The sequence below is a fragment of the Geotrypetes seraphini genome, chromosome 5, assembly GCF_902459505.1.
Source record: "Geotrypetes seraphini chromosome 5, aGeoSer1.1, whole genome shotgun sequence".
NCBI lineage: Eukaryota > Metazoa > Chordata > Amphibia > Gymnophiona > Dermophiidae > Geotrypetes > Geotrypetes seraphini.
In genome coordinates this window covers 56,496,105-56,518,547 of record NC_047088.1, presented here as the reverse complement: position 1 = coordinate 56,518,547, position 22,443 = coordinate 56,496,105, and the positions used below count along the sequence as shown (strand labels likewise).

Here is a 22,443-nt window from a genome sequence, read left to right as displayed (position 1 = left end):
GCCAAAAGGGAACTTAGATGTTTATTTTGATTATGCCCCTCTTTGCATCTAACTATTATATAACATGCAGTATACTATATGCATTTAACCTGCATTAAGAACAAATACTATGCATTAGTCCCTTAAAATAAATTAGTAAAACACTTTGGGGTCAATTGTGAAATGATGTACCCAGTAAAATCATATTTTGCATAAGTAAATCTTCCTGTTTAAACATTTGGTCCCTTTGTCAACTATCTTGCTAGTAAAATAGGAAGACATGCATGAAATGAGACAAAAGGAGGTTGGGGGCATTTCTACAAAAAGCTCCTAAAATATGCTGGTTAGTGTAATATAGTATAAAGTAAGCTTCATAACCTTGACTGTGCTGGTATCCTAACTCTAGTCTACAAAGGCCGCATCCCCATGCTCCCAGATTATCTGCACTGCCTTTTTTTCCTTATACTCCTTCTCTTTCCGTCTGTTCATCTAACACAAGTCAACTTTACATTCCCCTTCCCTATGCTATCCGCCTTGACAAAACACATACTTCTGCCTTCAGCTGCATTAGACCTATGCTCTAGAACAGGGATGCCCACACTTTTTTGGCTTGCAAGCTAATTTTAAAATGACCAAGTCAAAATGATTTACCAACAATAAAATTAAATTAAAAAAAAAAAAAAACCACAAAGTACACTGTACACAGAGAAAATATTAATTATCATTTATATTTGGGGATTTTTCAAACGGGTCAAGGCAGATGACTTTAAAATATGCAATGTCACCTCAGTAACAGCTATACAAAAATAGACAAATATACCCCCTCCACTTTTACTAAACTGTGATAGTGATTTTTAGTGCAGGGAGCTGCGCTGAATGCCCCACGCTGATCATGATGCTCATAGGCTCCCTGCGCTAAAAAACACTATTGCGGTTTAATTAAAGGAGGCCATAGTGCAAAATATAGATATAAATTCTCAAAACGGACACATTATGATCACTAAAGGCTCCTTTTACAAAGGTGTGCTAGCGTTTTTAACGCACGCAGGATATTACTGCATGCTACACGGCTAGAACTAATGCCAGCTCAATGCTGGTGTTAAGGTCTAGCGTGCGCTATTCCGCGCATTAATGCCCTAATGCAGCTTAGTAAAAGGAACCCTAAATTGAAAATAAAATCATTTTTCCTACCTTTTGTCTGGTGATTTCATCAGTCTCTGGTTGCACTTCCTTCTGACTGTGCATCCAATATTTTTTCCCTTCTTTCTGCATTCTTCATGCTTACTCTCCTCCATACCTCATTCCATTTCCCAACCAACATCTCTCTCTGTCCCTCCATGAGCCAACTTTTCCTTCCTCTCTCCCTGCCCCCTTTCTTTCTTTCTTTCTTTCTTTCTTTCTTTCTTTCTCTCTTTCTTTCTCTCTGTTCCCCCTTTCTTTCTTTTTGTCTGTTTTTCTCTCTCTCTCTCTCTCTCTCTGCCCCCTTTCTTTCTCTTTCCCTGCCCCCCCAAGCCACCGCTGCTGATTTCTCCCTGCTTCCCCAATGCCAGGCCTGACGCGTATAAGCGCCAGGCCCACAAGCCTCCCCATTTCCCCCCCCCCCTCTCCGACGTCAATTCTGACATTGGAGAGGAAATTCTGGACCAGGCTGGTCCAGAACTTCCTCTCCGACATCAGAATTGACGTTAGGGGAGGGGGTGGAAGGTTTTACGCGCCTGGCCTGGCATTGGGGAAGCCTGGCCTGGCATTGGGGAGAACAGAACGCAAAGGCAATGCGAGTCTATCGCGGAGCCTGGAGTGGGCTCCGCGATACATTGACGTTGCCTTTGTGATCTACTGGTCGATCACGATCAACATTTTGGGCACCCCTGTTTGGACCGCCCTATGCGAATTTCAAATGTGTACTAAAGTCTCACCTTTTCACACTTGCTTACCGGAGTTACCATTTGGCTCCAAAAAAAGGAGGATGGATTGAGACATCTGGGATTTACTTCCATTGCTTTCAATGTCTGGATGTCTCAATCTGTCCTCCTTTTTTGGAGCCCAATGGTAACTCTGGTAAGCAAGTGTGAAAAGGTGAGGCACCCTAGCCCCACACTTCCTGATTACTGCCCATGACTGTATTTCTTCCCTCTCCCCTCCATTCCTCTTTGCCTGATTTCATGTGACTCTGCAGCAATTTCCTTTATAAACCACATTAAAATTATTTGCTGGAATTGTGAGGTATATCAAACCTTGCTAAATAAATAAAATAGCAGGATATTCAGCCACATGACTATCTGATAAGTGTGACTGGATATTCAAGAAACTGGTAAAATTACATGACTATTCAATTAATCTTATCGCCTCAGCAGTTTTTCAATTCTAACTTTTAGAAGCATTCTAGAATCTCTTTGTAACCTGGATGCTATTAATCTCAAACAATACTCATTGCTGCAACTAATAATGTTTTTCCCTAGTTACGTATTGTGTGTGTGTGTATGTATGTATGAAATATTTATTTCCCGTAATATAGCAAACATCTGGATTGTCTTGTGAGCACTAAATTGTTCCTTGAGTCATTTTAAATCTAAGGCAAAAGGCTATGTGACTCATGTACCAAGAAACAGTTTGCAAAAATTAAATCATAGCCAGGAATATCATATTGCTATTAGATTTTCACCATGATTATAAATCACTCATCTGTGCTTGACTAGGTGCATTAGCTTTTACAGCCAACATTAGATTGATTGCATCAGCATCTTAGAGAATAAAGCTGATTAAAATGAATTATTCCAATCTGAAATTTGTCTTCGCTTTCCTGTTAGTTTATTTTAAATGAATTAGCATGTCATATCCAATGATCACTGACATAGGGCAGATCTCATCGTTCCAAATGCTTCATTTTCCTCCATATTTGAAATGTTCTACCTATGAGCTGGAATCTTGTGATCCCCAGCAATGAGGAGGACATCACACAGCTGCTTCTGCTGGAGGTAGTTTTCCATCTTGCGAAAGGTTTGCTCCGCATGATTCTTACACTTGAAATACTCATCTGAACCACTGGAATTCATTTTACTGGGTGAACAAGTTCTTGTTGGGATCCTGCAAGTGAACAGAGACAAAATGATGGGTACAATAAAGTAAGAGAAGCAAGCGTGTTTTTTGTTTGTTTGTTTTTTTTTACTACATTTATTAAACATCAGTCTAACAGAGACTCTAAGGGGAGCTTCATCAAAATGCGGTAAAAAATTGCCCTTTACCACACCTTGATGCCTCGTGAGATTCAGCAACCTGTAGGATCCTGGGTCAGGAAAAAAAATGCAGCCTAGTGTTCCTGGGCTACCAGTGCAGGAGTGTCCTAAGTGTCTGCCTCTCTACCTTAATCCCCCATCACAAGGCTCACCCAACTCCACAATAAGCCACCCCAGAGAACTACTTTATCTCATTAGTATCCAGGGGTGTTCAGCCAGAAGTGATGCCCAGTCATTCCTAGCCAGTCCTGCCTCACATTTAAAATGGCACTCCTGGAAGAATATTTCCTTACATGGCAATATGACCCCTAATGGTAGTCATGCAACAATGCCATTAGGACCTTCATTTTGAATTTGGGACAGGACTAGCCAGGAGTGACTGGGCATCAATCCTGGCCAAACCCTGCCTCAAATCCCTCGATGATCTTCTGGTCTCCAGGAACCCCTTTGAGTCACCAGTGAGTTAAGGTAGTTCTTTGGGATGCTGGGGAAGGCTTGTTCTTGAGGATTTGGTGAACCTTGTAAGGAGGTTAAGGCAGGGGGTTAAGTCAGGTTTTCTGGCCTAAAGTTCCTGGACAGTGAAATAACTAACCCTAGTAAAATGCTGAGGATATTTTACTGTGACTTTTGGGTATTTGCATAATAATGAGATGGAAAACATATTTTTACATATTTTGGTGTCTTTTTATTAAGGCGTTTTAATCAATTTAGCGTGTTCATTATATTCTATGGTGACCTTAGCATTTAGTGCGTGCTAAATCAGTTACCACGTGCTAAATCGGTTAGCGCGTCTTAGTTAAAGGACCATTTTGCGTCACTTTATTACCTAACCTACAGCAAATTAAATATTACTATGGTATTTTTAGTCAAACAGAGTTATGGCCCTTTAGGTTGCTTTAAAGGACATCAAAACCTGCACACAAAACCTGCATACATCATCATGTCACACGTGGACAGGGACAAATTTTGTCCCTGTGTCATTCTCTAAAAACTTGAGACTAGTATCAATATGTAATAGCACATCTTAAACAATTGGCAACTGAATTCAATGATTTAAAAGAAACAAAAAAAACCTACAGAAGTGTTTTTTTTATTTAAATGAACTACAGTTAAATGGCATCATTTGTGTTTTTTATACTTTAATGTGACAACAGGAATCTTGTCTGCTGATCAGACTCCTACTATCTGCAACATCCTTCCATCATGTGCCCAGCTACTCTAGCATCTTACTGTTACTGCAACAGATTTATCCATCGTTGCTGGCATCAATGAACATTTCCAACATTTAATAGACACACATTTTCCTGTTCATCCACTACACAGTTTAGGTTCTCTTCTAAACCTTTATCTGAAATACAATCCAATTACCTTCCCAGATAATGTAAAAACATAGGCAACTGAATAAATAGATCCACGCAAAAATTAAAACTATCCTACCCCTCCTTAAAAGGCATCTCCCTTGTTGGTAAACTTGGGTCTTCCCTCCCTTTCAGAATCGCTCAGCTCTGGAATAGTCTCCCTTCCCCTCTCCGCAATTTGAGCCCCTTTCTACCATTCCGTAAGCATCTGAAGACCTGGCTCTTCTCCAAAACGTAACCCCGTCCCCTTCGTGGCACTCTCACACCTAACCTCTCTTCTCTCTTACTTATATAATTCCATTGGAGTTCCGTTCCTTCCCTAACCTTGTAAACCGTGTCGAGCTCCATCTGCGGAGATGATGCGGTATATAAACCCAAGATTTAGTTTAGTTTAGTTTAATACCAAAACCAGATAGACATGGAAGGCTTTATTTGTGTGGTTTATAAACAGTTGTACAAAATATTGTCCCTTTTTATACTTTTAATAAAAAGCTTTAAATATAAAATCAAAAGTGTTCAAGGCTTGTGCAAATGAATACTGAATCCGCGGGAACAAGGCGGGGACAAGGTTCAGAGATCATGTGGATGGGATGGGAATGCAGATGAAGCCCATGGGGACGGGGAGGGGGTGGAGATAGAGCATGCAGGGATGGGGACAAACTTTGTCCCCTTGTTATTCTCTAGTGCATATTGGGCATATAACAACCAAGATACCTCATTGGTTCATAGATTCAGAAAAAAAACACTTTTTTTTTTTTTTATATTGACCCAGAGTTGTTCTTGTCCATATAGGCCAAGTAGTATGTTCCTAAATGATTAGGTTTCCATTTACAACAGTGCAATTCAAAGGTAAATTGCATTGTCACAACTGTGGTGTATATATATGTGGTTTACATTTGGGTACTCAAGTATTTTTCCTTAGCTGTCCCGGTAGGCTCACATTCTATCTAATGTACCTGGGGCAATGGGGGATTAAGTGACTTGCTCAAGGTCACAAGTGACAGCGTGCATGTACAGTAGAAACCCCCAGATAATAATGATAATAATAATAATAATAACTATTTTTATATACCGCCATACCACAAACAGTTCTAAGCGGTTTACAAGGGAAGACACTGTATACAGACAGCGACTTTACAGAGAACTTTTGAAATTACATTGGCATGCTAAGTTTAGTCAGGTTTATCTGGAAGAGTTTTGGAACTACATCAGGTTGAAGTGGGGTCAGAGAAATTTGTCAAAGAGATAAGTTTATGCAGGTTTATGGCAGATATAGGAGAAGCTTATTCTATAACGCAATAAGATAGTACAGATATACCGATAATGGCCCAGTAGTGATGTGCATTCATTAATGTGCCCTAAATTTTTACTGCATGCTAAGTTGTTTTAATGTACACTAACTGACAAATTAGCCTGAATTAGGTTGATTGGTGTGTGTTAAAAAGCTTTATGTGCACATTAAAAAATTTCCATTAAAACTATGAAGCCATTTTACAAAGCTGCAGTAAGCAGTAATGGTTGCTTACCAGAGCAAAAAAAAAAAAAAAGGTATATCATGGGCTATGCTGAGTCTGCCCGAATCAGAATGTAAGTTCTGTCTCTGGCAGTATTCAAATCCAGGCTGAAAGCCCAGGTTGCTTTTAACTTTTAAACCCCACTTGCTTGCAAAGCACCCATGCCTGAGAAACTCCTTAGCCCCCTACTTGTCCTGTTTGATTAGATTGTAAGTTCTACTGAGCAGGGACTCTCTTCAGTATTTTAACGGTGCTATAGAAATGATAAGAAGTAGCAGTAGTAGGTGTCCTGCAGTAATTTTGCCATGTTTTGGCGCAGGGGGGCATATCTGGGAATTGAGATTAAGCATGGTCTGTACTAATCAGTTAGCACAGCTACATGACTTCATGCTTTAGTGTACAGCACTGCGTACGTCTAGTAGCACTATAGAAATGATAAGTGGTAGTAGCAGTGGTAACAGATTAGCGCATGCATTCACCTCAAGCCCCAACCAATCGGGTTTGAGGACCTACAATATAAAGACAAACTGCAGGCCTCACAGCATACCCTGAAGAAAGCCACATCATTATGGCTGAAACGTAGGTTCTACCTGACAAGACACAGTGAGACCCAGAAACCTGCAACAAGTAAAAGCAAGATCCCCAAAATAGGAAAAAAGCCAAATAAATTAACTAAGGAATTGATCACTTTTGACCTGTACACATCCCTATAAGCCAGCACTGGACTATCCCAAAATGCGGAGCAAGACATAACCAAAAACAAGGCCAAGGTGACACGAACAGAGCTCTCATAGAACAAGCCAGAGAAAAAAAGAAATAGTAACAATAAAATCTCATCACTTTCCCCCTGTTTTACTAAGGTGCACTAAGTGTTTTAGCGTGCGCTAAATCTATGCACGCGCTAACAGCTAACGCGTCCATAGACTAACATGCATGCGTTAACGTTTAGCGCACGGTTAGCGCGCGCTAAAAAGCATAGCGCACCTTAGTAAAAGGAGCCATTTATTTAACAAAAACATCAGTGAGTGCTAATTGCAAATAATTTCATGCTAAAAGCAAAGTAAAACAAAAAATGAATTTCATTATGGCCCGGATTCTCAAAATGGTGCCGGAATTAGCCAGCCCCTGAAAAATGATATCGATCACATGTCAGTCAAACTACGGCGCTGTTTTGAGAATCATAGCCTGTATCAAAGATAGGCACCAGAAATGTAGGCCTACATGTCCGACACCTATCTTTGACATAGAATCATGCTTAGTGGAGTCAAATGTCAACCCTACCCATAACCACACCTCTTTTGACATTTGGCACCAGTAAGCTTCTGCGTAGATGCGATTCAGGTGCCTTTTCTTTTCTAGACACCTCGTGGCGACTACTTTTTTTCTTAATCGGTTTTTAATGGTGCAATCAATTACTGAACCTTTAATGGCCAATTAAAACACTTAAATTAAGCGGCATTCAGGCACCTACCAGTACCATTTTGAGAATCTGGGCTTATATGGTTTTTTTTTTTGTTTCAAAACGAATCAAACAAGTCTGCTTTTGCCATGTTTTCATTTTATCTCATAGAGAATGACTAGCCCTGTTTTGAGAAAATAAAAGAACTTAAAGTAATTTTGTCCCAGGAAAATTGACCTTGAAAAATTCACGCAAGGAAAGAATGCTGGAGAGCTAGGCACATGGAAGGAAAAATTGAAAGTATCTGGAGCCTATACTATCCCCCTCTTTTACAAAGGTGCGCTAAGCTTTTAAACACATGCTAAACGCTAACACGTGCATGTTATCCTATGGACGTGTTAGCGGTTAGTGCACGCTTGATTTAGCATGTGCTAAATCCGTGCTAAAACTTTTAGCGCGCCTTTGTAAAAGAGGGCCTATATATAAAGAACATAACATTGCATTGCTTTTAGGGATTGTAAAATACAGAGTGAAGGCATTGCAGATTTGTGCAAAATACTGAGGCACGACTGATTTTAGGGGTTTCTAGGTATGTGCATGGTTCACCAGTGTTAAAACAATTACACTGGTTGCCAGTGGAGTTCAGGATCGAATATAAAGTTATGACAATTGTGTGTCAAATAATATATGGAACAGTGCCTTGGTATTTAATACAGGTACTGAGGAGGTATGTGCCAGCAACGCTCTCTAAGATCTGAAATAGAGATGAGATTGACTATTGAGCCAGCTGGAGAGACTCATTATAAATAAGAACACAGACTACAGCAAAATCAGATGCAGGTCCACGGTTATAGAATCGTTTGACAGGTTATCTAAGATTATGTAAGGAGTTGAAATCTTTCAAAAAGGAATTGAAAACTTTATCATTTGTACAAGCTTTTTCTTTTAGAGCAAAATATTATTGAAACAGTTTTTTGATTGTAATGTTTTTGAAAGACTTTTGTACTTATATATTTGAAAGAGGGAGCGACGGTGTGTAAATTCTTAGATGTAGTTTGGTTTAGAGAATGACACGGTGACATAATTCATCACCGTTCCCGTCCCCGCGGATAACCGCGGGAAAGAACAAGCTCCGATACCGCCTAGGGAGGAGCGCGGCCAAATCGGCCGAAGCCGGAGCGAAAGGATGGGAGGGGGGAGGGGGAAGGGAGGAAAAGGAAGGGCCAATCAACGAAGACGAAAGGTGGGGGGGGTTAGGGGACAGGGGTGAGTGGAAGGGAGGTCGCCCTTTCGATACGGCGATCCCAAGAGAGAGACGCGGCTTCCCTTCCTCCCACCCTTTGGCGGTCTGTTGCCTCGCAGGTACCGGCGCTTCAAGCTCCAGCGGGGGACTTTCCTCTCCTGCGTCCTCTCTCTGGCAGCTGCACACCGGAGTGTCTCGGACCGGTGTCGGTTTCCCCACGGGACGCTGGTGCAGCTGCCGGAGGAGTCCTGGCGGAGAGGGAGTTGGGCCGCTGCACACGCGGCCAGGGGGCGCGCCGCCCCGGAGCGCTGGTCAGATTCAGTCGGTGCCACGAGCCGCTAGCCCCAACGCGGCCCGCGGCCTAGGAGGAGGGGAGTCGTTGGCCTTGAGCGCCGGCGCCCCGGAGCGCCTGTCGGAGGCGGTCAGTGCCGCGATCCGCTAGCCCCAACGCGGCCCGCGGCCTAGGAGGAGTGGTGTCGTTGGCCTTTATCGCCGGCGCGCCGGTCGTAGGCGGTCGGTGCCGTGAGCCGCTTGCCCCAACGCGGCCCGCGGCCTAGGAGGAGGGGAGTCGTTGGCCTTTAGCGCCGGCGCCCCGGAGTGCCGGTCGGAGGCGGTCGGTGCCACGAGCCGCTAGCCCCAACGCGGCCCGTGGCCTATGGGGGAGGGGAGTCGTTGGCCTTTAGCGCCGGTCGGAGGCGGTCGGTGCCGCGAGCCGTTTGCCCCAACGCGGCCCGCGGCCTAGGAGGAGGAGAGTCGTTGGCCTTGAGCGCCGGTCGCTGGTTGTCGGCGCCGCTGGCCCCGACGCGGCCCGCGGCTGGGGAGTGGAGTCGACGTCCCAGCCCGCCCGGTGCATCCGCCCTCCCTGTCTGCTCGGCGCGCGGGAGGTTGGGCGGCGCCCTGCACTCGGACGCTTGGATATCAGAAAGGCAGGAGAGAGAGCAGCAAAGGTCTTCTGGTAGGAACGGATCTGGAAGTTGTTGGGAATGCTAGAGAGGCTGAGCTGCGACTGCTCTGTCCATTTTGCTAGGCAAGGACCCCTAATGTGCCATTTTGTGTGAATGTATGGTATACTTTGCTGTCTAGTAATGGAGTTCCATTGTTCAGAGCACAGCTGACAAGGGGGGTTTGAGTGGCGCTCACGTGGCCGAGTTTCGTCCTCCTCCGTTGCCGCACGTCGTGGGGCCCGATAGGGTTCCGTATCCCTAGCCGCCTCGTCCCGTCCCACTCGCCCTGTCCCCACGTCCGCTTTCCGCTGGGGTGGGGCGGCTCGCCCCGCCCCGGCTGTTGGTCCGCCGCCCTGATCACAGCGTGCCTTCGCCCCCGCTCGCTCGCGGGGTGAGCACTAATTGCCTTTGTGCCTTCTGCTAATCAAAAAAAAAAAAAAAAAAAAAAATTTCTGGGGGGCAGGGGAGGGGAGCCACTCCTGTTGGGGGCCGCTGCTGCTGGCAGAGGTTGGCCCCTCCCCCACATGGCCCGGCAGGACTATGGCCACTTGGAAATTTGGGTAGGCCCTCGTCCTCCCAGGTAGCTTCTGGAACTCTACCAGAGAGAGAGTCGACCACCCACGTGGCCCCTCTCTGCTGGAGCCTGCCGGAGGAGTTCTCGATGAGTAATAAAATAAAATATATATATTTATTCTTTCTGATGAGCTTCCTTGTTTTAGATAACATTACATGCTATTAAATGCTATGCTATTTACGCAATTATATGCTATCCACGGCTATTATATGCTATTGGATTAAATGCTGCGCAATTCGATGCTATCCACGTCTATTATATTCTATTTGATTACATGCTATGCTATTACGCAATGATATGCTATCCACGGATATTATATGCTATTTGATTAAATGCTAGGCTATTACGCAATCATATGCTATCCACGGCTATGCTTTTGATAAAATGCTATGCTATTACGCAATTATATGCTATCCACGGCTCTTATATGCTATTGCATTAAATGCTGCGCAATTCGATGCTATCCACGTCTATTATATTCTATTTGATTACATGCTATGCTATTACGCAATGATATGCTATCCACGGATATTATATGCTATTTGATTAAATGCTATGCTATTTACGCAATTAGATGCTATCCACTGCTATTAAATGCTATGCTATTAGATGCTTTCCACGGCTATTATATGCCATGTGATTAAATGCTATACGCTTACGCAATTATATGCTATCCACGGCTATCCATGCCTTATATGCGATTATATGCTTTATAGGCTATACCTTTAACTTTGCATCAGAGCGATCTCTCCAGCAGGAGTTTTATCAGGGCGATCTCTCCAGCAGGAGCTATCAGGGCGATCTCTCCAGCAGGAGTTTTTATCAGGGCGATCTCTCCAGCAGGAGTTTTTATCAGGGCGATCTCTCCAGCAGGAATTTTCTGACATGCTTTGCCATTAAGGCTGTTATAGACTCATTACGGCGATTATATGCTATTTACTGCTATTATGCTCTGTAAGGCTATTATTTGCTATTACATGCCATTATATGCTATTTGAAGTCATTAGACGCTCTTAGATGCCACCATATGCTATTACTATTACTTGGCTGCAATGCGCTGTTCTCCAGCTGGAGTTTCTTATAACCTTAGTTTTATATTGCTTCTGACGCTTGATCCGGAAAGGGGGCCTTAATTATACTAGGGCTGGTTTCGGGTTCCTACCCTCGTCTGCCGTTACTGATTGCCTTTATTCTATTAGTATTTAATCTAGCCATGCCGGCTCAAAGTAAGCCACGCAAAACCAGCAGCGCAGAAGAAGCCCGCGGCTACCAGTCAACGGAAGACGAGGACAACACGCGCCACAACAACAACCGCGGCTCTAACAGCAGCGGCTTCTACGGCCTCACCAGCAGCGGCGGCTTCTACGGCCTCACCAGCGGCAATGGCTTCTACGGCTCAGCCCCAGCAAGATTTGGCCGACTTAATGGCGGAGTTCCAGAGGCAAATAGATCAACACGGGATTCAACAGTGCGCCAACGTCTTGTTGGTTGGCAATCGACCTTGGCCTTAGAGGAGCCACCACAACCATCTCTACCAGGATGATACCACATGTGCTGTAACCACGCCCGCTTCTCGAGTCTTATTATCAATCCCTCTTCAACAAAACTTCGTATCCTGGGCATCATGTTTTTCTCTTCCATTCATGTATGCATTCCTCCTTAGCCATTGAGCAGGAGTAAGACGTAGACCTTATAGCTTTGAGCTCTCATATTAGGCTTCCTCGCGGTTTCTCCGTGCCCAGATCGGGCCCTTAGGACTGTTTGATGCTACGGACAAAGGACGTGTTGACCTCACTTCATGGGTATTTCATGTATTCACACGGCCATGATATCATCATTTCCCACCTTACGATCCTATTACCTGCATATATTTCCTCCTTAGCTAGTTGCCAGGCCCTTTCAGGCTATCATCACATACCACCTTGCTAACTACCTGATTACCGGAGACCTTAGCCTTGCGACCTGATACCATCACTCACAAGCATCAAGGAGATAAGAATGTGAAGAATCCCTAAGCGGTACAGTATAACATCACTCACAAGCATCAAGGAGATAAGAATGTGAAGAATCCCTAAGCGGTACAGTACTGTTCATGGAGGGAGCACAAACAGGTCTGGGTCTAAATAAGGTCTGGGTCTATATTCGGGTCGTGGATGTTTCAAGGCGGGTTGACATCGTTTATTTTATGGTTTGCTGGCCGTAGTACCTTTATCATTAATGTCTACTTAAATCAATGAGGTTAACCTTCATGGTTATGCATCTTTCCTTTGCCTAAGCCTCAATAATAAATTTGCTTCCCAGCTAGACAGACATTCGGTCACTAAGCTATTGTTTTGCTTTGGTGATTCTGATGGACATGCCCAGGGCCTCAAAATGGTCTCTGAGGGACAACATGCCCCTGAGGGACGACATGCCCAGGGCCTCAATATAAGACCTGAGGGGCCGCATGTGGCCCCGGGCCACAAGTTTGAGACCACTGCTCAAGAGCGTCCTTACCTTAGAGTGGTAACAAAATTCAGGGATCTACACCCGGTTTAGGGAGATTACTATTAGTGCAAACCAGGAACCTACATTCGGTTTATACATCAGGGATAGGGAAGGATGCTGCCTCGATTTTGGGTCGACAGTACCGCATGGAACGCTGCAGGACCTACATTACGGGGTTTACCTTACGTTTGACAACACATCAAGAGATGCTGAATGACTTTCACATTTAGGGTTTACATTACTTCAAGTCCCTGATGACTGGCGACATTAGGGTTATAGTATGTTGGTTATATTCATCAATATTAGGCTATTGCATACGCTACTTGAGGAAGTTCCTTATGTTTCCTCCTAATGTTTTCATCAGGATATGCTCATCAGTACTTGGAATATGCTCATCCTTCCACCCCAACGTCCAGTGTACAGTTAGGCAAGAAAAGGCAGCCAGATGGTCAGCCTATAGGCTTCCCCACGCTACCCTATGTGTCCCGATGTTTTATCCTCAGCCAGCAGGCTTCCCCACTCGACCTTATTCTTTATACTCAGCTAGCAGGCTTCCCCACACTACCTTAAGAGGGTTTATCCAGGCTTCCCAACGCTACCTTACACATCCTCCGGCTAGTCCGATTAAAGCTGTAACTTTGATGCTTGCCTGCAGATCCTAATCTAATTGATGTAAACCGCCTAGAATTCACTGGGTATGGTGGTATATATGAATAAAACGCTACCTTATTGTTGTATCCAGGCTTCCCCACGCTACCTTGCTGTTTTATCCTTCCCCACGCTACCTTATGGGGCCCGATGGTTTTCCTCAGCCGGCAGGCTTCCCCACGCTACCTTGCTGTTTTATCCTCAGCCAGCAGGCTTCTTGCTGTTTTATCCTTAGCCAGCAGGCTTCCCCATGCTACCTTATGTGGCCCGATGGTTTTCCTCAGCCAGCAGGCTTCCCCACGCTACCTTGCTGTTTTATCCTCAGCCAGCAGACTTCCCCACGCTACCTTGCTGTTTTATTCTCAGCCAGCAGGCTTCCCCACGCTACCTTACGTGGCCCGACGGTTTTCCTCAGCCAGCAGGCTTCCCCAAGCTACCTTGCTGTTTTATCCTCAGCCAGCAGGCTCCCCCACGCTACCTTGCTGTTTTATCCTCAGCCAGCAGGCTTTATTATACTCAGTTTATACCCAGTTTCTATGCAAGCTAGCTAGGATGAAAAGCTGCGAGATCTCACACAGCCGGGGAGAAAATTTGTTTATGAGCCATTTACCATGGTTAGATCTCACACAGCCGTGGAGATAACTTGCAAAACTCAATAAGTGCAGGGCAAAAATTTCTGCCAGCTGGCTATAGGACAGCAGTCCGCGTTTGTTCCGCCCGGATGGGATACACCGTTCCGACATCGCTCTGGATATGTTCAATACAGGATGGCATTGAGGGGCCGCAGCCATGACACTTGGGGGGAACCCGCGATTAGCGAGGTTTCGCTATCACGGGTAGTGGCAGGTAAGCACAGCATATGGATAGAAGGCATACATCTTTACAGTGGTTAAGACATGGGGCACGTCGCCTTGCTTGGACGGCAGGGGGCCAGGCCATGATCTTCACAGCTACGTACCGCTGACGAGGGGACACCTCCTTGAACGGGAAGGGTCCCGGTGAGTCTGGGTTGCTTGTACGGCACCCCACATTGTGCGGGGATAGAGAGGTATATGCTGTGCGCCTGATCAGCGGTTGGTTATATGTTGCCCGGTGATGTACCTTGCGGGTTATGCCATTGTCAGAAGTGCGGTTACAGTGTACGGGTCATCACCGTTCATGCTTGATTATTATGTTCAGTTGATAACAGTTTGATGTAATTGTGCTGTCATGGCTGCGGCCAAATAAATTCCACATGAGTCGATAAATGCCTGAGTGTCATCATTGTTCCACGCTAGTCCATGAAAGGTAAGAGCAACAGTGCTGAGTGCACGATTTGACCATCTTCATCTCATTCTTTAAGGAGAGAGGGAAGAATCAGAGTATAATTGGGCACAACCACTGACCCGCAAGCTTTGCTTTGAAGAATGCTGGTGTAGAAGGACCGAGGTTGAAATAGACACTAGAAAATGACATGGCATTATTTCCCGTGGTTATCCGCGGGGACGGGAACGGTGATGAATTTTGTCACCGTGTCATTCTCAAGTTTGGTTATGAAGATTATGTGGAACATTTTGTGTTTGTTTTATTGTAATCCACTTAGGCCAGGGGTAGGGAACTCCAGTCCTCGAGAGCCGTATTCCAGTCGGATTTTCAGGATTTCCCCAATGACTATGCATTGAAAACAGTGCATGCAAATAGATCTCATGCACATTCATTGGGGAAATCCTGAAAACCCGACTGGAATATGGCTCTTGAGGACCGGCGCTCCCTACCCCTGGCTTAGGCCATAAGCAGAAAAGAAATTTTAAAAATTACCCCCTCCCTTTACAAAACTGTAGTATGGTTTTTATAATATAATAATAATAATAATAATAATTTTATTCTTATATACCGCCAACAATCTTGCGACTTCTAGGCGGTTTACAATAAAGAGAAGTGGTTTACAATATAGAGAAACTGTAGATACAATAAAGAGAAACTGTACATACAGCGAATTAAAGGGTATAGCATTGTACATCTGGTAATTCCAACATTAATAATATTAACAGCAGTTTGTGTGCCATGCTGCTTACACAAGATTAGAAATATTCTTTAAATTGAATGGAGTGTTCATGGTTAGTGATTGGGTTGGGGTTTACAATTTACAGATTTGGGTATGTGGTGGTATTATGAGGGGGGCTGATGTTCTGGTTCGTTATCTAGGTATTTCAAGAACAGGTAGTTTTTAGCGCCGGCTGCAGCGGTAACAGCTCCAACACTCATAAAATTCCTATAAGCATTTAGCACAACAGTGTCAAAAAATGTGCTATGCTTTTTAAAAGGAGGGGGTAATTAAATAACACAAGAATGTAAAGAATAGCCATACTTGGTCACAGTGGGTCAGGCCAATGGTCCATTTAGCCTAGAATCCTGTTTCCAGCAGTGGTCAATCCAGGTCACAAGTACCTGTCAGAAACCCAAACAGTAGCAACATCCCATGCTTACTCTCTTTAATCAAATGCTTGTATAGCCGTGCAAATAAGGACACATAGGCCCTCTTTTACTAAGGTGCGCTAAGCATTTTAGCGTGCAGTAAATCAACACATGTACTAACCGCTAATGCGTCCATAGGATAACATGCAAGCGTTAGAGTTTAGCGTGTGATTAGCACGCGCTAATATTTATCGCACGCTAAAAAGCATAGCACACCTTAGTAAAAGAAGGGGATAATTTATGTGCAACTGTTACATTAGATATAACGCTGGTGTAAATGCTCTTGCCACTTTTGCTAAAATAAACAATGTAAATGAGAGTATTATAATTAATGTATGCAATTGTATACCTCACCCTACGCTCCACCCAAACTCATCTATACACCCATCTTCAACCTATGTGCCATCGCATATAGATGCCATTTTATAGAATAGTGAATTCTGGAAGTTTGGTACTTGCATAAGTGCCAGTATTCTGGTTATTTATGAGCATTTTTGAAACCTCAAATTAGAATTAACCATCCGCTATCTCTGTTAGGACCCTTGAGTGTAGCTGTCTCCATTGAATCACTGGACCTTGCACAGTGTATTATACTATATGAATATTTGTATATTATGCTTGTTCATAACGCCCACAGTCAATGGAAATTACCATTTTCCTTCATGCTGATCTGAAAAATCCAATACTAAATTATAAATAAAACTTCTCAAACTCTTTACCCCTCTATTGATTTTCTTTCCCTTTTAGTAAAATAAATCCCATCAAGCAAAGTAACATTATTTTAACCAAGAGGAAAACAAATTAATTGCATGTGCATTTTCACCATTTTCTGTAAACTTTCATCCAGGCTTTAATTTTCATCAAAAGGTATCATCATTTTATAGCCTCATCTGCACAACTTAAATTGTAATTTTTTTATGGAGTTGATATAATCTGCCTTTGCCATCACATCATATATCCTTCATAACTAAATTAAGCACCTGTATGTGTAGGTCCTTTACAAGAGCTTCAAAGTGCTACTGTAAGGGATGTGCATTCAGATTGCTAATTCCCCCCCCTCCTCTTTTTATGAAGCCACATTAGGCTATTTTAATGCCAGCCACTGACGTATTGGGATATATGTTGAGTGCCTTAATAATGTGTTTATATAATGCATTTTGACAAAAGGTTTATTATATAAGCTTTGAAATATTATTTTGAGACTACAATGTAATTTACATAGGTGGATTTTGGCTCAATCCAAATTCATGTTACATAGTTTTTGCTGAATGCACATTCACACATTTGAACCAAAGGGGAAATTCATTAAGATGCATTAGAGATTCAAGCTGTGTTATTTGCCCTTTAATGCAACATAAACATCCGTAACGCAACTTGACTTAACCTCCACAGCAACATTCAAATCACTGCAGGTTGCATGGTAATGAGATGAAAACATGTTTTCTATCTCGTTACTATGTAAATACCATAATGGATTAAATTCTGTAAAAGGTGCCCCAAATAAATTCATGCTAAGCATTATTCTATGAACATCACTCCAAGTTGGGCATTGTTTATAGAACAGTGCTGGGATCCATGCCCAATTGTGGGCACAAGGATTTACACCAACTTAGAGAATGACACGGGGACAAATTGTTCCCCATCTCCATAGAAACTCATTTTCCCATCCCATCCCCCTGAGTTATTTCCCTGTCCCTGCCTCAATCTTGCAAGCTCCATCCTCATCTGCACAAGCCTCAAACACTTTAAAATGATAAGTAGCAACATTCTAGAGCTCAGATTGTGATGTCATAATGCCTCATTCCACCAATGCCTAAGCTCTGTCCTCATCTGCACAAGCCTCAAGCACTTTAAAATCATAAGTAGCAAAATTCTAGAGCTCAGATTGTGATGTCATAATGCCTCATTCCACCAATGCCTAAGCTCTGTCCTCATCTGCATAAGCCTCAAACAGTTTAAAATCATACATAGTCGAGGCTTCTGCAGTTAAGGCAGATCTTAAAGAAATTGGGCAGGGACAACGACAAAACTCACGGGGACGGGGTGCGTAACTTGAGTTCCTGCGGGGACAAATTTGTCTCCCTGTCATTCTCTACACCAACTGAACCCTAGTGCAAATCCCCATGTCTGAAATAGGCATAGATCCTCCAAATTCTGTATCACTGTGCTCAAATCCTAGAAATGCCCTTGAACCACCCATGCCTTCCCATAGCTACACCCCCTTTTCAGATTCACACTGAAACCTGTAAACTACTACTAATCATTTCTATAGCATTACTAGATGTATATAGAGCTATACACATTATAAGTAGGTACCTTCTCTGACCCTAGTGGGCTCACAATCTATATTTTTCTATGCCTGGAGTAATGAAGAGTTAGGTGACTTTCCTTGGGTCACAGGGAGCTGCAATAGCAATTGAACCCAGGTTCTCAGTCCACTTCATTATTAGGCTGCTCCTTATGTGCACATCTTTATAGAATAGTGACTATAAAAATGCACACATAAATTTGAATTACTGTCAATTAGCGCCAATAATTGATTGCATAGGCAGCGGAACACTGTTTGGTTTGGGAGAGCTCAGGAGCTCTGCCCTAGCCCCAGCAGAATCCTGCGGCATAGCCCGTCTTCACCCCCAACTCCACCCCTACCTCCTCCTGGAATTGTACTTTAAATCTTCAGGGCAGCCACCATGCCGCGTCAAAGAGCAGGCCTGCCTCTGGAAGTAGAATGAAGGGTTCCAGGGCAGGCCTGTTCATTGACGCTGCATGGCAGCTGCCCCGAAGATTTAAAGTACAACACCAGAAAATGGGTGGGAACGCGGGCACCAACCAGCAACCGCCAAATTTTGGGGAAAGCCATGGCCCCTGTGGCCTCCCCCATTCTGATGCCTTTGATTGATTGTCGGTGCCCAATTATTGGCACTAATTGAATTGTTAAGCAATTAAATTGTATGCACAATTTAGATGCATGTCCAAATTTACATATTAATAAATAAAGCTGTTCCGCTTATATAATGTAAGAGCACTATCCAAAATGGAAGAAAAAGCTTCAGGTAATATTATGGCAGAGCATGTAAATGCTCAAACCTCCTCCATGTGCAATGTCCACTACCCCTCAGAAGTTTTTTTCAATGATGTGGGTGGAGAAGGTTTGAGCACTTATATGCTCTGCCATAATATTACCTGAAGCTTTTTCTTCCATTTTGGATAGTGCTCTTACATTATATAAGTGGAATAGCTTTATTTATTAATATTTATTTAATCCACCTTTCTAGAGGTAGATTAGCATGTCCAAATTTGCATACACAGTTTTAAGCGCTATGTATATATAGCAGCATGGCGGCTACCCCGAAGATTTAAAGTACAATGCCAGGAGGAGGTAAGGGGTGGAGTTGGGAGCTGATGATGGGCTATTTACATATAAGGTGCATCACCACAAATTGCAAACTACCTAATTATATATATATATATATATATATATATAATATATATATATTTATATATATATAATATATATATATTTATATATATTATATATATATTATTTATATATATATATAATTAGGTAGTTTGCAATTAGTGGTAATGCACCTTATATGTAAATATGACTCTCTAGCAATGGCAGTGCAAAACTACCACTAGATGCACTATTTTGAAAGGCCAGCACCAGGAGAGAAGGAGTAACTTGGGATTGCGCCTGCCCTAGGATAACTAGACCACCAGGCCAGAGAGGTATGGGAACTGGGTTTGGAGGGAGGAACTATGGAGGCTGAGATCTTGCATGGAAGGATAGGAGGCCTGATCGGGGGTGGGGTCCTAATTAAGAGTTGTGCATCAGGGGTGGAGTGTGCTTCAGAGGATGGGAGTGTGTGGCGCAGTGGTTGGAGCCACAGACAAACCCCAAGCTGCTCCTCGTGACCCTTGGCAAGTCACTCAATCCTCCATAGCCCCAGGTACGTTAGATAGATTGTGAGTCCACCAGGACAGATAGGGAAAATGCTTGAGTACCTGATTGTAAAAACTGCTTAGATAATCTTGATAGGCAGTATATAAAAATCATAGAGCACGGATCTTGCATCAGGGGTGGAAATGTGTTTCTGGGGTGGGAAGCTTGGACAACTCTCAGGGGTCTTTTTATTAAGGCGCACTAACCGATTTAGTGCGTGCTAACGATTAGCGCACGCTAAATGCTAACGCATCCATAGAATATAATAGGCGCATTAGCATTTAGCGCACGCTAATCGTTAGTGTGCGCTAAATCGGCTAGCGTGCCTTAGTAAAAGAGGGGGCCTGGCATAGGAACATCAAGTGCAGCTTTTCGACCTGACGCTTCTACATTCACCACAGAATTCAGCAACCTGCACTACTGACATCCTGCCGATGGTTGAATCTGGTGGCAAATCAAAGTGCAGCATCAGGCAATCTTTTACCACACCTTGATGAATTCCCCCTAAATGTATTACGTGGGTCAGAAAAAAAAAGTCTATATTTCGGGGCGCCTTTTACAAAGGCGCGCTAGCGGTTTAACGTGCGTAATAGCGCATGCTAAACCACCGGATGCGCTAGATGCTACCGCCTCCTCTTGAGCAGGGGTTAGCGCGTGATGAAAAGTCACACACGTTAACCCCGCTAGCGCGCCTTCGTAAAAGGAGCCCTTGGTCTTTAAAATGGCTAATTATTGCATAAATCAAAATCTCATCAGTATAGAAAGCTAATAAATCCATACACATTTCATTCTAATATTTTAATCCCCTGTATTACCTATTCCCTTTTGCACTACCATTGTAATGTATTATCCATGATTTTCTCAGGTCAGTTGAAAGAAATTAGTTGCCTTGGGCAACTATTCAGACTTTTATCCATGCTCCATCAGAAACAACTTTTGAAAAGGAATATTGTGCATAACTATGAATAAAAATTCTGCATTTATAATTTAAGCTTCACCTTCCATGGAAAAGAATAACTGATTGAAGCATAGTTTTCAAGATTATCATCTATTATTTTGCGCAGCACTGATGTTAGGCTAATTGCTTTATAATTTCTTGAATCACCCTGGTAGTATAAAGGAATAAAACAAAGGAAATAAAGTGATACCTTTTTTTTATTGGACTAACAATGGATTTTATGGTGAGCTTTCAAAGGTAGCCCTTCTTCAGATCATAGAAAAGCAAATGTTACATATCAACCGTGAAGCAAGGTCTTACTCTGTGATGTAATATATGAATAATTGTTCCTAAAATAATGTATTCCATCTATATTTCCTTTCTTTGTGTGTACTGTTGTATAAAAACCCTAATAAAGAGATTTTAAAATGAAATGAAAAGCAAATGTTGACAGATATCAATATATAGGAAACTTTAAAACAATCCAAGAACGTAAAACCTTTGAAATCAAAATGATAAGGTATTTTGACGCCTACTAGACAGGACTTAACAGAGATTCCTTTCCCACTATAAAGACATTTGAAACTGCTCTGCCTCCTTTCTGCCTCCTGCCTACCCATCCTCTTCCTATCTTCGGAATGCTTTCATGTTTTCCTTATATAGGGCTAGATTCACTAAGGGTTTGGATCAAATTCGATCCGATCCATGTCTGGGGGGCTGATTCATGAATTGCCCTCATGCAAATGAGGGCAATCGGAATCACGCCCCCAGACGAGCGCCCGGATCGCTCTATAGCGATCCGCCCTCTGTGCCCGGCAGAGCAGGAAACTTCTTCTTTTTTTTTTTTTTTCTTCACAAGCCCGTGGTTTTAGCTCCCGGGTTAAAACCATGGGCTTGCACTACGGGGAAGGGCAGGAGAGTCGGGGTGGCAGGAGAGATTTGGGGCTAGAGCAGGAGATGGGAAAGAGAGCAGATCATGGCAGGCAGGAGATTGGGGCTGAGAGCAGGAGATTGGGACAGGCAGGAGATCAGGGCTGAGAGCAGAAAAGCAGGGTAGAGAGTAGAGAATGACACGGGGAAAATTTCTGTCCCCGTCACCGTCCCGTCCCCGGACCACCATCCTCTGCACCGCCCCGTCCCTGCTGGTCCTTTCACCGCCCCGTCCCTGTGTCTGCCGTCCCCTTCACTGCCCTGTCACCGTCCCCACTGTCTCTTTCACCGCCCCATCACCGTCCCCGTCTTCTCCTCTCCATCCCCCCATCCCCAACATCCTTCATGCGGTCCAGCAGCTCCCTCCCGCCGGCCAGCCATGCATTTCCCTCCCTCCCTTCTTTTCCCTTACCTTTTCTTCTTGAAACTGGCGATTTCTATAAGGCTACGAGCTGTATTACAGCCAGAGCCTTGAAGTCGCGTTGGGTTGCCTGCTAGAAAAGTTTCCTCTGATGCAACCAAAAACAGGAAGTTGCGTCAGAGGAGACTTTTTCCAGCAGGCAACGCAACGCAACTTCAAGGCTCCGGCTGTAATACAGCTCATAGCCTTATAGAAATCGCCAGTTTCAAGAAGAAAAGGTAAGGGAAAAGGAGGGCGGGAGATACATGGATTGCCGGCGGGAGAGAGTGTGCTGCCGGATCGAACACTCGTTCACCGCGCGTTCACTACTTGTTCACTGCCCCGTGCTACCATTCACCGCTCCACGGGGCGGTGAATGGCCTTGTCCCTGAACTTG

The 22,443-nt window shown here is 43.7% G+C and overlaps 1 protein-coding gene across 3 annotated transcripts in view; it reads right to left on the bottom strand.

Moving 5' to 3' along the window:
• KLHL4 (kelch like family member 4) overlaps positions 1-22,443 on the bottom strand; it is a 257,308-nt gene that overhangs the window by 92,522 nt on the left and 142,343 nt on the right. For all 3 annotated transcript variants that reach the window (XM_033943970.1, XM_033943967.1, XM_033943968.1), the window contains exon 2: positions 2,890-3,063. In XM_033943970.1, the coding sequence (XP_033799861.1) occupies positions 2,890-3,063 (174 nt within the window). The remainder of the gene's footprint in view (positions 1-2,889; positions 3,064-22,443) is intronic.